The sequence below is a fragment of the Mobula birostris genome, chromosome 7 (assembly GCF_030028105.1).
Source record: "Mobula birostris isolate sMobBir1 chromosome 7, sMobBir1.hap1, whole genome shotgun sequence".
NCBI lineage: Eukaryota > Metazoa > Chordata > Chondrichthyes > Myliobatiformes > Myliobatidae > Mobula > Mobula birostris.
This window is the reverse complement of record NC_092376.1, coordinates 154,188,463-154,204,249: the sequence shown is the minus strand read 5'-3', so window position 1 is coordinate 154,204,249 and position 15,787 is coordinate 154,188,463. Positions and strand designations below refer to the sequence as shown.

Sequence of the window (15,787 nt, the reverse complement as noted above, 5' to 3'; positions counted from 1 at the left end):
CTATTTGGAGGCATGTACTTATATACAGTAACTCCCATCAGGGTCATTCTGCCCTTCTTAACTCTACCAACAAGAATTTTGCACATTCCAATCCTACGTCACCCCTTTCTAAGGATTTGATTTCATTTTTACCAACAGAGCCACGCCATTCCCTCTACGTACCTGCTTGTCCTTTTGATACAATGTATATTTTGGATGATAAGCACCCAACTACAATCTTCTTTTAAACAAAACTCAATCATGCCCACAACGTCGTACCTGCCAAACTTTAATTGTGCTACAAGATTGGCTAAGTTATTCCATTACTGTATGCACTCAAATATAATTTATCACCCTTTTCAATTTTGCCCCTTTATTACTGGAATTTAAATTCTTACCTTTTCCTAAACTTTTTGCCTTTTAACTTACTCTAAAGTTTTGTAATCTCTCTTGCAATCCCCTTCCCTTTTACTTTATCCTTGATTTTCCTCACTGTTGAACTACTGAACCTACAAGTTAGACCAAACTGTCCCACTGACCGCTATTTTAGACCATAAGACCGTAAGACAAAGGAGCAGAAGTAGGCCATTCGGCCCATCAAGTCTGCTCTGCCATTTTATCATGAGCTGATCCATTTTATACTATTTAGTCCCACTGCCCCGCCTTCTCACCATAACCTTTGATGCCCTGGCTACTCAGATACCTATTAATCTCTGCCTTAAATACACCCAATGACTTGGCCTCCACTGCTGCCCGTGGCAACAAATTCCATAGATTCACCACTCTCTGTCTCAAAAAATTTCTTCGCATTTCTGTTCTGAAAGGGCGCCCTTCAATCCTGAAGTCATGCCCTCTCATACTAGACTCCCCCATCATGGAAAACAACTTTGCCACATCCACTTTGTCCATGCCTTTTAACATTCGAAATGTTTCTATGAGGTCTCCCCTCATTCTTCTAAACTCCAAGGAATACAGTCCAAGAGCGGACAAACGTTCCTCATATGTTAACCCTCTCATTCCCGGAATCATTCTAGTGAATCTTCTCTGTACCCTCTCCAACGTCAGCACATCCTTTCTTAAATAAGGAGACCAAAACTGCCCACAGTACTCTAAGTGAGGTCTCACCAGTGCCTTATAGAGCCTCAACATCACATCCCTGCTCCTATACGCTATTCCTCTAGAAATGAATGCCAACATTGCATTCGCCTTCTTCACTACCAACTCAACCTGGAGGTTAACTTTAAGGGAATCCCGTACGAGGACTCCCAAGTCCTGTTGCATCTCAGAACTTTGAATTTTTTCCCCATTTAAATAATAGTCTGCCTGTTTATTTTTTCTGCCAAAGTGCATAACCATACACTTTCCAACATTGTACTTCATTTGCCACTTCTCTGCCCATTCTTCCGATCTATCCAAGTCTCTCTGCAGACTCTCCATTTCCTCAGCACTACCGGCCCCTCCACCTATCTTCGTATCATCAGCAAACTTAGCCACAAAGCCATCTATTCCATAATCCAAATCGTTGATGTACAATGTAAAAAGAAGCGGCCCCAACACTGATCCCTGTGGAACACCACTGGTAACCGGCAGCCAACCAGAATAGGATCCCTTTATTCCCACTCTCTGGTTCCTGCCAATCAGCCAACGCTCTATCCACGTATGTAACTTTCCCGTAATTCCATGGGCTCTTATCTTATTAAGCAGCCTCATGTGTGGCAGCTTGTCAAAGGCCTTCTGAAAATCCAAATATACAACATCCACTGCATCTCCCTTGTCTAGCCTACTGGTAATTTCCTCAAAAAATTGTAATAGGTTTGTCAGGCAGGATTTTCCTTTAAGGAATCCATGCTGAGTTCTGCCTATCTTGTCATATGCCTCCAGGTACTCTGTAACCTCATCTTTGACAATCGACTCCAACAACTTCCCAACCACCGACGTCAAGCTAACAGGTCCATAATTTCCTTTTTGCTTCCTTGCCCCCTTCTTAAATAGTGGAGTGACATTTGCAATCTTCCAGTCTTCCGGAACCATGCCAGAATCTATCGACTTTTGAAAGATCATCGCTAATGCCTCCGCAGTCTCCACAGCTACTTCCTTCAGAACACGAGGGTGCATTCCATCTGGTCCAGGAGATTTATCGACCTTTAGCCTATTCAGCTTCCTGAGTACTTTCTCTGTCGTAATTGTGACTGCGCACACTTCTCTTCCCTGCCACCCTTGAGTGTCCGGTATCCTGCTGTCTTCCTCAATGAAGACTGATGCAAAATACTTGTTCAGTTCCTCTGCCATCTCCTCATCTCCCATTTTGCTCTATCATCTGCCTATCCTTCCTCACAGTCTCACCGCCCACTGCATCTACTTGTATATCAACGGCTCCAGCCTCTGCCCTATCATTCCAATTCGCATCCCCCGTAAAAAAGTTTAAACCATCTCCAACAACTCAAGCACACCTGCCCGCAGGATATTGGTCCCCTTGAGTTCAGGTGCAACTCACCCCAGAAGAGATCGCAGTGATCCAGAAATCTGAAACCATGCACACTGTACCAGTTCCTCAACCATGCATTCATCTGCCAGATAATTCTATTCTTCCCCTCACTGATGCAGGGCAGGCTGCAATCCAGCTTTTCAGCTTTCTACCTAACTCACTATCTTCTCTCTTTAATGCCTTTTTCTCCCTATGTCATTGGTACCAATATGTACCACAACTTCTGACTATTCACCCTTCCTCTTCAGAATGCTATGGATGAGATAGATCTGAGATGTCGCTGACCCTGGCATCTGGCTGGCAACATGCTATGAGGATGTCTCTTCCACTTATACAGAATCTCCTGTCTGTTCCTGTAACTATAGAACCCCTTTCATGACCACATTCCTCTTCTCCCCACTTCCTTTCTGAACCACAAAACCAGACTCAGTGTCAGAGATCCTGTTACTGCGGCTTTCCCTGGTAGATCACCACCCCCCCCCCACATGCTTATTATTCATGGGAACAGCCGCAGGAGAACTCTGTGCTATCAGCCTATTCCCTTTCCCTCTCCTAATAGACGTCTCCCAGAGTTCCCATATCTCACATGAAGAACACACCACTGGCCCTGGACCCATCTTCAGTGCACTAGTTGAGTATAAATTGACCAAGGAAGATAGAAAATCAATAGAAGCTTACCAGAAATTTATACGTCTCTTCTCGGCCAAGTCTATTGAGCTAAAGCCCTCTAACGCTGGCTCCTCACACAGTGGCTGTTCAGCTTAGACCTAACTTCTTTTTATTGGCCTTTGCCAATGATTGAAGCCTGCTGACAAAAGTTGTGTTGCTGCTGGAAATTCAGAGACATCCACATACCTCATGTTAGATGTCATCATTGTTACAGAAATCTTGTTAAAACAGAGTGTCCTCAAAGGCAGGAAACACATTGCTTCCATTTAATTATCCAAATACTAAATGGTAGCAGCATTAAAACATTAATAACTTTTCTATCCTTATTAAACTTGTTGCAGAATGCATAGAAGGCATCAGATGAGCATAGACCTGCGACAATAAAAATCCTGATATAAAGACTAAAGAGGAAAGAGTAGCAAAATACTTAAGTTACAGCAATGGTAACTTAAAAAACTGGAATAACAATACTGAAACATAATTTCAAATATCACCAGGGTAGATTATGTAATTTGGATTTTTCTTATCTTGACTCTGTAGTAGAACATAGAACATAGAAATAGAAAACATAGAAAACCTACAGCACAATACAGCCCCTTTGGCCCACAATGCTGTGCCGAACATGTCCTTACTTTAGAAATGACCGAGGGGGATCTCATTGAAAACTTTCATTTGTTGAAAGGCCTAGACTTGGCAGATGTGAAAAGGATGTTTCCCATGGTTGGGGGGTCTACGACAAGAGGGCACAGCCTCAGGACAGAGGAATGTCCATCTAAAACAGCGATGCGGAGAAATTTCTTTATCCAGAGGGTGGTGAATTTGTGAAATTGATTACCACAGGCAGCTGTGGAGGCCAGGTCATTGGGTGTATCTAAGGCAGTGTTTGATAGGTTGTTGATTGGACATGGCATCAAAGGTTACGGAGGGAAGGCCAGGAAGCGGGGCTGAGGAGGAGAGAAAAAAGGATCAGCTGTGATTGAATGGCAGAGCAGACTCGATGAGCCAAATTCCCTTATTGTATCTGAATAAATGGAAATGAATTTGGCTGATAGATATTGGAAAGATATGAGGTCAGGCACTTTGAGGCACATAATTGAAAGTGGATCACGTATTAAATGGTGAGAGATTGTGTCACACTGATGTTCAGTGGGACTTAGCTGTGCCTGTACATAAGGCACTAGAAACCAACACACAAATTTACCAAGTGCTTAGGACAAAAATTGTGTTGGCATATATGATAAAAGGTGTAGGGTCTTGGTGAGAGATCATCTGGAGAATACTGTGAATTTCTGGACACCCTAAGAAAATACGTAATGACTGTAGAAGGAATATAGCTCAGATTCATCGGGCTTGGTCCAGGCATGTGCTGCATGTCACACTGAGCAAATAAGGAGTGTATTCCCTGGGGTTTAGAAGCTGAGGACCAAGGCATAGTTTCAAAAAAGAAGCTGATTACAGATGGGGGGTGGTGGGTGAGTGGTTGGGACCAGAAGAAATTTCTTCCCTCAAAAGGAGAGGCACCTATGGAATTTATACCCTGAAAGACTGTAGAGGCACAGTCACTATGGTTCAGTGCACAACAGAGAATGGTAGATCTATGGGCTTTAAGGAAATTGAGGAATAGTTCCAGAAAATGGTATCAAGATATATCGGCTGTAATCTTAACGAAGTATAGAGCAGCTCAGAGGAACTATTCTTTTCCAATTTCGTATGTTCATGCATCACCTGCTGTTATTGCAGATCTACCTGCCTAGTCGAAATAGCTGAAAAAATTAGAGAACGTTCAAAGCAACACACACAAAATGCTGGGGGAACTCGGCAGGCCAAGCAGCAGCTGTGGAAAAGAGTAAGACAGTCGATGTTTGGGCTGAGCCTTCATCAAGACTGGAATGGAAGGGTTGGGGAAATAATAGGAAGTTTGGAGAAAATGTAGAAGTAGTACAAGGTGGGTGGTGATAGGTGAAACCAGGAGCAGGGTAGGGGTGAAGTAAAGATCTGGGAAGACCTTTGGTGAAATAGGTAAAAGGGAATAGATAGAAGGGGATATCTGAAAGGCGAGAATACAAGACCATGGAAGAAAGGAAAATGGGAGAAGCATCAGAAGGAGGTGATGGACAGGTAAGGAGAGAAGGTGCGAAGTGTAATTAGGAATAGGAATGGTGAAGGAGAGGACCGGGTACAATTATCAGAATTCGAGAAATCGATGTTCATGCAATCAGGTTGGAGGCCACCCAGGCAGAAAATAAGATGTTGTTCCTTCAACCTGAGTGTTGCCTCTTCCGGTCAGTAGAGAAGGAATGGACTGACATGTCGGAATGGAAATCAGAAGTAGAATTGAAACGAGTGGCCACCGGAAAATCCCGCTTCTTGTGCTCGACGAAATGGCCTCCCAATTTATGTCGCGTCTCACCAATGCCCAGGAGGGCACAACGAAAGCAGCAGATGCAGTAGATAACCCCAACAAACTCGCAGATGAAGTGCCCCCTCTCCTGGAAGGACAGTTTGGGGCCCTGATGATAGTGGGGGAGGAGGTGTAGGGGCAGGTGTGGCACTTGTTCCGCTTGCAAGGGTAAATCCGGGAAGGAGATCAGTGGGGAGTGACGAGTGGATAAGAGAGTTGTGATCCCTGTGAAAAGCTGAAACTTGGATGGGGGGGAAAAATTGCTTGGTGGTGGGATCTCGTTGGAGACAGCGGCAGGTATGGAGAATTATGTGCTGCATGCTGAGGCTTGTGGGGTGGTGGGTGATGACAAGAGGAATTCTATCCCTAGAGTGACGGTGGGAAGATGGCATAAGCGCAGATGTGCGCGAAAAGGAAGAGGTGCGGGTGATGGTAGAGGAAGTGATGCCCCTTTCTTTGAAGAAGGAGGACGTCTCAGTCATTCTGGAATGAAAAGCCTCATCTTGAAAGCAGATGTTGTGGAGACGGAGAGCGACCGAGAAGAGGGAATGGCATTTGGGAAGAGATATAGTCCAGATAACTGTGAGAGTCACCTGGTTTATAAAAGATATCAGTAGATGGATTACCTCCAGAGGTGGATTCAGAGAGATCGAGAAAGGGGAGAGAGGTGTCAGCAATGTACCAAGTAAATCTGAGGGCAAGGTGGAACTTGGAGCAAACTGGATGAAATTGACGAGCTCAGCATGGGTGCATGAAGCCTCACCAATGCGGCCGTCAATGTAGCGTAGGAAAATTGGGGAGCGATGGTGGTGTAGGCGTGGAACATGGACTATTCCACTTAACCGATGAAAAGGCATACATAGCTTGGACCCATGCGAGTGCCCATGGATACACCGTGGGTTTATTTGAAAGAAGTAGAGAACGCTCGTTGTCTTTTTTTTCCACCCTATGTCTTCCTGTCCAAGCCTCCTTTAAATCTGCCACGGCAGCAGCCCAGCACTTGCTTCTGCAATTGCCTCTCACGAATAACACCAGCCCGCCACCGGCATGAAGTACATCTAAGTTAAAATTTTCTCCCAAGTTTTAGAATCACCCACAATTTTAAACCAAGTTCAAAGCTAGAAATTTAAATCAGTTCGTTCAAAACTTGAGCGTGGAGAAACGAGTTCGGAGCCTGTCATCAAATTCGGAATTCTGACCTTTGTAGAAACAAAGCAAGGATAGATTATACCATGCCCAAAGCTAGCTGAGAGGGGAAAAAAAATTGCAGATTCATTAATTCGCGATGATTAAAAGCAAAACAACAGAGGCTGGAACTCTAAACCAAAAACAAAAAAAAAGCTGGAAGTACTGAGCATGTCGCTCAACTGTGTGGAGAGAAACGGTCAACAAAGTTCTTCACTGACCCTGAATTAAAAAAAAACTTGTTTCCTTATGTGTGTGTTTAAATAAAATAAGACAAATTTGCTTTATTTGTCACATGTACATCAAAACATACAGTGAAATGCATTGTTTTGGTCAAATCCGGAAAGCACCCAGATTGTATTGAGACAGCTGAATTTATCACAACAGGCTTTACAAATCATTCTCGGGCTAACCACTGCGGGTACAAGCACATACCTCGGTTACGATGGTGGAGATGTACTGCTCCTTACTGTACTCCCATCCATCCAGACACGGTTCCTGTTCGATCTCAGACATGTTGAGGAAATCGGGGTCGGGGAACGTTTCCGAAAGGTTCATTATCACGTCCAGCCGGTACCGACTGCACTTGCTGCGCTGCTGTTCGGCGCCTTGTAGAGGGATGGTCTTGTTCCTCCATGCTTCGCTGAGGTTGAGGTTCTCGGGAATTAAGCAGTGATGTTCTGGGACATCTCCGACGAAAATGATACTTAATCCGGTGAAACCATTCGGAATGACGCTGACACTCAGAAGGGAGAAGAGGAGTTTCTGATGTAGTCCCCAGCCTCCCAAGAAAGCGGTAACTTCATCGTAATCCCGCATGTTAGCTGCAGCCACAGAGCAGACAGCGACTTTCTTCCCGAAGCTTGGAACGTTAACCGGTGGTGGGCGGACCAGCAGTACCAGAGCCGTATTCTTACTAAGCGATGATATGTCTCTTTGCTTCAGTAATCCACTCGTCATTCAGCCTAACGACTAGTAATAGTTATTTGTAGTACGCAACAAAACGTTAAACACAAGTCTATTTTGTTTCGCCGGGATCTTTTTATCACATCTTAGTGACAGGAATGCCGTGGGTAGTCAATGCCATAACTATATGCAGATTTAACTGCAGTGCAAACTCAACACAAGGCAATACTTCATATCATAGTTTGGGATATGAGCACCATCATGGTAAAGAAAGTCAAAATCTGTGAACGGGTCACCCATTGACAGTCAGTGTGCGCAAATGACCATTTTAACCTGAGAAGTTCCAGAAAATCCTGTTCCACCACTGAGGTCCAATGGGGATAAGGCGGGAACAGGGTACTGATTGTGGATGATCAGCCATGATCACAGTGAATGGCGGTGCTGGCTCGAAGGGCCGAATAGCCTACTCCTGCACCTATTGTCTATTGTCTATTGTCCACATGGATTCCAGAGATGGGATGGAATTCTAGTTAATTCTAGTTACCCCATTGTAGGAAGGGTGTGAAGGATTTGGATAAATTACAAAGAGGTTTAGCTAAATGCTTCCTTTTTCAGAGAACATGTGCCATAGGGAGAGGTTGGACAAACTTGTGTTGTTTTCTCTGGAGCAGCAGATTAGACAATGAACACAGATAGAGTCAACAGGGTTGAAATGTCTGATACCAGTGAGTATGCATTTAAGGTGAGAGGGGATAAGTTCAAAGGAGAGGTGTGGTGCAATTTTTTAAGGAGTGGCGAGTGCTTCGCTGGGATGCAAATCTGACAGAGGTGTTTGAAAAGCTCTTACATACTGTAGTTGCAAGAATGTGCAGGAAATGTAAGAATATGGGCATTGTTTAGGCAAAAGAAATTAGTTCAGTTAGGCATTTGATTGTTAATTTAATTAGTTTGACACAACATTGCCTATTCCTGTGCTGTGCTCTTCCATGTTCTATTACATGAATGTCAAAGTCAAAGAACATTTGTTATCAAAGTATGTATAAATTACACAACCTTGGGATTCATCTGCTTACAGGCAGCCACAAAGCAAGAAACTCAAAAGAACCCAATTTTTAAAAATGCACAAAGAGGAAAAACACACAGGTCATGCAAGTAATTAGAGCAAGCAACTGCATTCTGTACGTATAAGTCATCTGATCTGTTGGGGGGAAAATGGAGGAAAATAGAATTCTGTTCACAGCAGAGTAACATAATACATTTGGGGAGTTACAGCAAAGCACAAGACAACCGACAATAAATGGAAGGTTATCAAGTGAAGTAAAGAAACTTGAAGTATACATCCAGAGAGTTTTAAGTGTGGCATCATTAAAATGTTGGTTAAAAAAGTAAAATGGGATATTTTCCTTTATAAGTCAAATTATTGTTCCCTCCCCCTCCCCTCTTCTTCATTTCCCCATTCTGGCCTCAACTCTTCTCCTCATCTAACTATCTCCTCTACTGGTGCCCCTCCTCCTTTGCTTTCTCCGATGATCCACTCACCACTTCTATCAGATTCTTTCTTCTTTAGCCCTTTGGCTTTTCCATTTATCACCTTCCAGCTTTTTACTTCATCCCACCCACCTGGTTTCACCTATCACCTTCTAGCATGTCCTCTTTCCCCTCCCCCCCCCCAATCTGGCATCCGAAATGTCAACCATTTATTTATTTCCATAGATGCTGCCTGACCTGCAGAATTCCTCCAGCATTTCGTGTGTGATGTTCTTAATACAGATCATGTTTCTCGCTGATTTGCATTAGATCACTAAATCTGTTTCTCTATCTGCCAATGGTAATTGATCTGCTGAGTATTTCCAGCATTTACCATTCGATTTTGATATATTGTGCTGATGACAATATTTGAAATAATTTCTGATTTTAATCCCATAACCCAGTTTTTTCTTCAGGTAGATGTACATTCAACTTTGGAGCTTGGATTCCATTCTTTTAACAGGAAGTACATTCCATATCCTGCTCCTTATTGTCTAACAAAACTCCTCAATGATTTAGAATACAGACATTAATCCCCCTTATGGTATATCTCCTACATAACCGTGACATGATTCCAGATTCCCCAGGGACTGACAAAATGTTCCCTTGGACCCAAATGCAGAAATTGCCAGGGCCCTAGCAGAGATATTTAAAACATCCTTAGCAACAGGAGAGGTACCAGAGGATTGGTGGATAGCCAATGTTGTTCCACTGTTTAAAAAAGCTCTGAACAGAAACCAGGAAATTATAAGCTAGTGTGTCTTACACAGTGAACAGTAAGGCACTGATGAGTGTGATCTGGGCATACAAGTCCATAATTCTTTCAAAGTGGCGTCACAGGTAGATAGGAAAGAAACTTCTTATCACATTGGCTTTCATAAATTATTGTAGTGAGTACAGAAGATGGAATGTTATGTTGAAGTTGTATAAGATGGTGAGTCCTAATGTGGGGTACTGTGCGCGGTTTTGGTCACCTATCTACAGGAAAGATGTAAACAAGCTTGAATGAGTGCAGAGAAAATTTGCAAGGATGTTGCCAGGTCTGGAGGACCTAAGTTATAAGGAAAAATTGGATAGATTAGGACTGTATTCTTTAGAATGTAGAAGATTGAGAGGACATTTGATAAAGGTATATAAAATTGTGAGGGGTATAGTTATGGTAAATGCAAGCAGATGTTTTCCACTGAGGTTGGATGGGACTACAACTGGAAGTCATGGGTTAAAGGTAAAAGGTGAGAAGTTTAAGGGGAACATGAGGGGAAACTTCTTCACTCAGAGAGTTGTGAGTGTGGAATGAGCTGCCTGCACAAGTGGTGCATTCAAGCTCTATCTCAAGGTTTAAGAGAAGTCTAGATAGGTATATGGATAATAAGTGTATGGAGTGCTGTGGTGCTGGTGCAGGTCGATGGGAGTAGGCAGTTTAAGTGATTTCAGCATGGACTAGATGGGCCGATGGGCCTGTTTCTGGGCTGTACTTCTCTCTGACTCTGACTCAAATGAACATGACTTAGTAGCTGATGCTTGACCTGCGATTAACGAAGTATTTGAGTGCTTTCTTTGTTTTGAACTTAATAATGCCATTTAAAAACAAGAGTTTCATTTGCACTTTGATATCTACTTTTCAATCAAGAACAGCAAGATTTAAAATCTTATGATATCGATGGAACTTTCATCTTATCAAATCAGTGACCATAGACGGTAATTCGTTTTATATTGTGTTGTACAGTTTATCACTTCAGAGCTAATAAAATTAAATTAAAATTCAATTATTTATTTTATTAAATTGGTTGCTTTCTCAGCTCATTTCATTTGCTGACACAGTACATGTCCTTCTGATGTATTCTAACCTGCTCATTACTTACATTATGGCCAAATCATTATCATCTGCAAATTTTAAGATTTTATTCAGATTTATTTATCATATGGACATTGAAATATACAGTGAAATGTGTAATTTGTGTTTAAAAACCAACACACCTAGCATTGTTGTGGGGCAGCCTGAGGTGTCACCACACATTCCGGTGCTAACATAGCATGTCAAATTTACAGAGAAAGACCTGCACATCTTAATTCTAGGTGGAGCTTAGTGGTAATTCAGTGGTTTTAAAAGGGCACCACTCTATCCTGAGGCTGTGATTAATAAAGTATTTGAGTGCTTTCATTGTTTTGAATCTAATAATACCATTTAAAAACAAGAGTTTCCTTTGCACTTTGATATCTAACTCCCCCACCATGGGAAACATCCTTTCCACATCTACTCTGTCTAGGTCTTTCAACATTTGAAAGGTTTCATGAGATCCCTCCTCATCCTTCTGAATTCCAGTGAGTACAGACCTAGAGCCACCAAACGTTGCTAGTATGATAACCCTTTCATTCCTGGAATCATTTTTATGAACCTCCTCTGAACCTTCTCCAAAGCCAGCTCATGTTTTCTAAGATGAAGGACCAAAAACTGTTTACAATACTCAAGGTGAGTCCTCACCAGTGCCTCATAAAGCCTCAGTGTCACTTTTTTGCTCTTGTATTCTAGACCTCTTGGAATGAATGCTAACATGGCATTTGCCTTCCTCACCACCAACTCAGCCTGCAAGTTAACCTTCAGGGTGTTCTGCAGAAGGACACCCAAGTCCTCTGCATCTCAGATTTTTGGATTTTCTCCCCATTTAGGAAATAGTTCACACATTTATTTCTACTACCAAAGTGCATGACTATGGATTTTCCAACATTGCATTTCACTTGCCACTTTCTTGCCCATTCTCCTAATCTGTCAAAGTCCTTCTGCATCCTACCTGTTTCCTCAACATTAGCTGCCCCTCCACCAATCTTTGTATCATCTGCAAAATCTGATGAAGTAGTCACTGCTAAAACCCTAACCCTAAAACCAACTGTAGCGAAAACCAATTTCCCCCGGGATCAATAAAGTATGGCTATGACTATGACTGGTATATATTTATTAGTAAGTGTGCAGTGCTGTATGCAACTGCTTATCCAGTTTTCCAGGTTTGGGAGGAAAATTGTTATGTTTGGGACAATGGTGCTACAGGTTACATTCAATGTGCTTATCACATTCTCACCAAACTTGGAAATCCTCTGCCTGATTAATTTCTTCAAAGATTTTGGTGAATTTCAAATTATGTGGCTGTTTTTATCCTTGGTGTGTTGTTATGTTATTCAGTTAAATTTGTATATTTTGAGGAGCTCTCCTGTCAAATTTGTAATCTCTTTGCAGTCCCATTAACTTCATCTGGCCTTGTTTGACAAAGCTGCCTCCTCTGGAACCTGTCTAGTAAATCTTCACTGCACTCGCTCTTTGGCAACTACATCCTTTCTTAGATGAGGAGACCAAGAATTGTACACCGTATACAAGAATGGCCTCACCAAGGCCTAATACAATTTCAGTATGACTTGCATGCTCCTGTATTCAAATTCTTGTCATAAATTTAACATAAAATTCTTGTCATAAAATCATATCATTTGCCCTTTCAATTGCATGTGGCAGATTCATTTGTACAACAATAACTAATCTCTCAATATTTTATTAATATTATCCTTTTCCACCCAGTAAATAACCTCATATTTTCCACATTATGTTCAATTCACTATGTTTTCATTCACTGATTGAACTTGCCCACGTCCTTTGTATCTTTCTTTATTCTTGAAATCGTACCTAGTTTAGTACTGATAACAAAAATGCAAATATTACATCTAGTCCGCTCAGCTAAATAACTGATATGAATTAAATGAAGCTTGGTACACATCGCAGAAAAGGATAATAATCGTTATCCAAATGACATACATAGAACATATGACATAGAACACGGAAGAGTACAGCACAGTTCAGGTCATACAATCCTACAGTCATTGAAGTTTTACCAGCATTTTAACATATTCTAAGATCAACCTAACACTTCCCTTCTCCATTTTTCTACCAACCACGTGCCTAAGCATCTCTTAAATGCTCCTAATGTATCTGCTTCTATCACCACCCCAGCAGCACATTCCATGCACTGTGTGAAGAACTTACTTGACGTAACCCCCAATATTTTCTTCGAATCTCCTCTTTCATCTGAAGAAAGACATTCTTGCCATAGAGGGAGTACAAAGAAGGTTCACCAGATTGATTCCTGGGATGGCAGGACTTTCATATGAAGAAAGACTGGATCGACTAGGCTTGTACTCGTTGGAATTCAGAAGATTGAGGGGGGATCTGATTGAAACATATAAAATTCTAAAGGGATTGGACAGGCTAGATGCAGGAAGATTGTTCCTGATGTTGGGGAAGTCCAGAATGAGGAGTCACAGTTTAAGGATAAAGGGGAAGCCTTTTAGGACCGAGATGAGGAAAAACTTCTTCACACAGAGAGTGGTGAATCTGTGGAATTCTCTGCCACAGGAAAATTTGAGGCCAGTTCATTGGCTATATTTAAGAGGGAGTTAGATATGGCCCTTGTGGCTAAAGGGATCGGGGGTATGTAGAGAAAGCAGGTATACGGTTCTGAGTTGCATGATCAGCCATGATCATACTGAATGGCGGTGCAGGCTCGAAGGGCTGAATGGCCTACTCCTGCACCTATTTTCTATGTTTCTATGTTAAAATTATGCAACAAACACACAAAATGCTGGAGAAACTCAACAGGTCAGACAGTATTTATGGAAAAGATTAACAGTTGACATTTCAGGCCAAGACACTTCATCAGGACTGATGAGTACTGAGGAAAGGTCTCGCCCAAAACATCATCTGTGCTCTTTTCTATAGATGCTGCCTGACTAGCTGAGTTCCTCCAGCACTTTTTATGTGTTGCCTGGATTTCCAACATTTGCAGATTTTCTCATCGTCACGTTAAAGTTATGCCCCTTCTTATCCATTATCCATTTCTGCCCTGGAAAAATGGGTCTGTTTATATATTCAATCTATGCCTCTTATCATCTTCTACACGTCAACAGGTCCCAAGAGAGAAAAGCCTTAGCCACTCAACCTACCATCATTAGCTCTAATTTGGGCAGCATCCTGGTAAATATCCTCTGCACCCTCTGCTGTAATCAAATATTTTTATCCATTTAATAAAACATTAGTTAAACTTCTTAATTTTTTGAAGATTTAAATTGTACTCTCGCTGACAATTTTTAACATATTTATAACAAGCTTGTATTTTTCACAATATATTGTATTTGTCTCCACCTACTGGTGGCAATGAGGCATAGCAACTACATACGTGTTTATCACCTTTTCATTTTTTGTTGCCTGATTATTAGCACATGACACACATGTTGTGCTGGTGTTTCTTTCAATTGGCCCTTCGCTCATCTCAGGAATGTGGCTTTAACTCAGTATAAAAGTGTCAGTCTCTGCAAAAGTCACCATCTTGTCTTTGTTCTTAGGATCTTGCTTTTGCCTTTTCCAGAGGTTCCTTTCTTTAGTTCCATATGCTTTGCATCTGTTCCTTTGCTTAAACTTTAAATGAATAATCATAAAGCAGCAAGTTCTCACTCATTCGTGGACTCCTAAGTGAACCTGTGGATCAAAAAAAGAATCACCAGGTCTCCGACGACTCTCAAAAGCTTCCATGTCCTTACTATAATGAGGTGACCATAACTAAACACAATATTCCAACTGCGGTCTAACCAGGATTTCATAGAGTCGCAAAATTACCTCATGGCTCTTGAGCTCAATCCCACAACTAATGAAGGCCAATACCCTAATATATCTCCTTCCAACTCACACAGCAACTTTAATAGAACTCGAGATTTTGATCCAAAGGTTCCTCTGTTTCTCCATACTAAAAATTCTGTTATTAACCTTGTATTCTGCCTTTAAATTCAACCTTCCAAAGTGAATCACTTTTTCTGGGTTGAACTCCATCTTTCACTTTTCAGCCCATCTCTGCATCCTGTCAATGTCCTATTCCAATCTACAACAGCCCTCCACAGAATCCACAATTCTACCAAACTTTGTAATCACAGTAACCTACCCTTCAATCTCCTTGTTCAAGTCATTTATAAACATTACCAAGTGCAAGGGTCCCAGAACAGATCCCTGTGGAACACCATTGGGACCATTCTGACCTCCAGGCAGAACATTCTCCATCTACTACCATCCTCTGCCTTTGATGGGAAAAATCCACACAACAAAGTTTCTCTGGATCCCATGCCTGACTTCCTGAATCGGTGTTCAGGACTGATTGGAAAGAACAGATTAAACTAAAGCAGGGGCAAGCAGATCAGTCATTTTTTTGGAGCAACCATCGTTGGATTGGCAGAGTTAGAGTGGAGATTTTGAGGCTTCAGTTCTTCAAGGCTTCTGCAAGGAAACACCGCAATCAGAGGAGGCAAAAAAAGCTCTAAGTAGAGTTTCCCCCCTTTACATTTGTTCAGTTGGAGCAGTAGAGATGCCAGACAGGATAGTGGAGTGCTCCCCTTGCAGGATATGGGAAGGCAGGAGGACCTCCAGTGTCCCTGACAGCTACGTTTGTGGGAAGTGCATCCAGCTGCAGCTTCTAACAGTCCATGTTAAGGAATTGGAGCTGGATCTGGATGTACTACAGATCATTTAGGAGACTGAGGGGATGATAGATAGGACATATATAGAGATACTTACACCCAAGGTGCAGTACACAGGAAACTGAGTGATAATCAGC

The 15,787-nt window shown here is 42.0% G+C and overlaps 1 protein-coding gene across 1 annotated transcript in view; it reads right to left on the bottom strand.

The window, feature by feature from the left end:
- Positions 1–7,547, bottom strand: part of LOC140200861 (organic cation/carnitine transporter 2-like) — a 46,573-nt gene extending 39,026 nt beyond the window's left edge. Inside the window, exon 1 of the mRNA XM_072264495.1 lies at positions 7,155–7,547. Within this exon, the coding sequence (XP_072120596.1) occupies positions 7,155–7,538 (384 nt within the window). The 5' untranslated portion in view covers positions 7,539–7,547. The remainder of the gene's footprint in view (positions 1–7,154) is intronic.
- Positions 7,548–15,787: the final 8,240 nt, after the last annotated feature.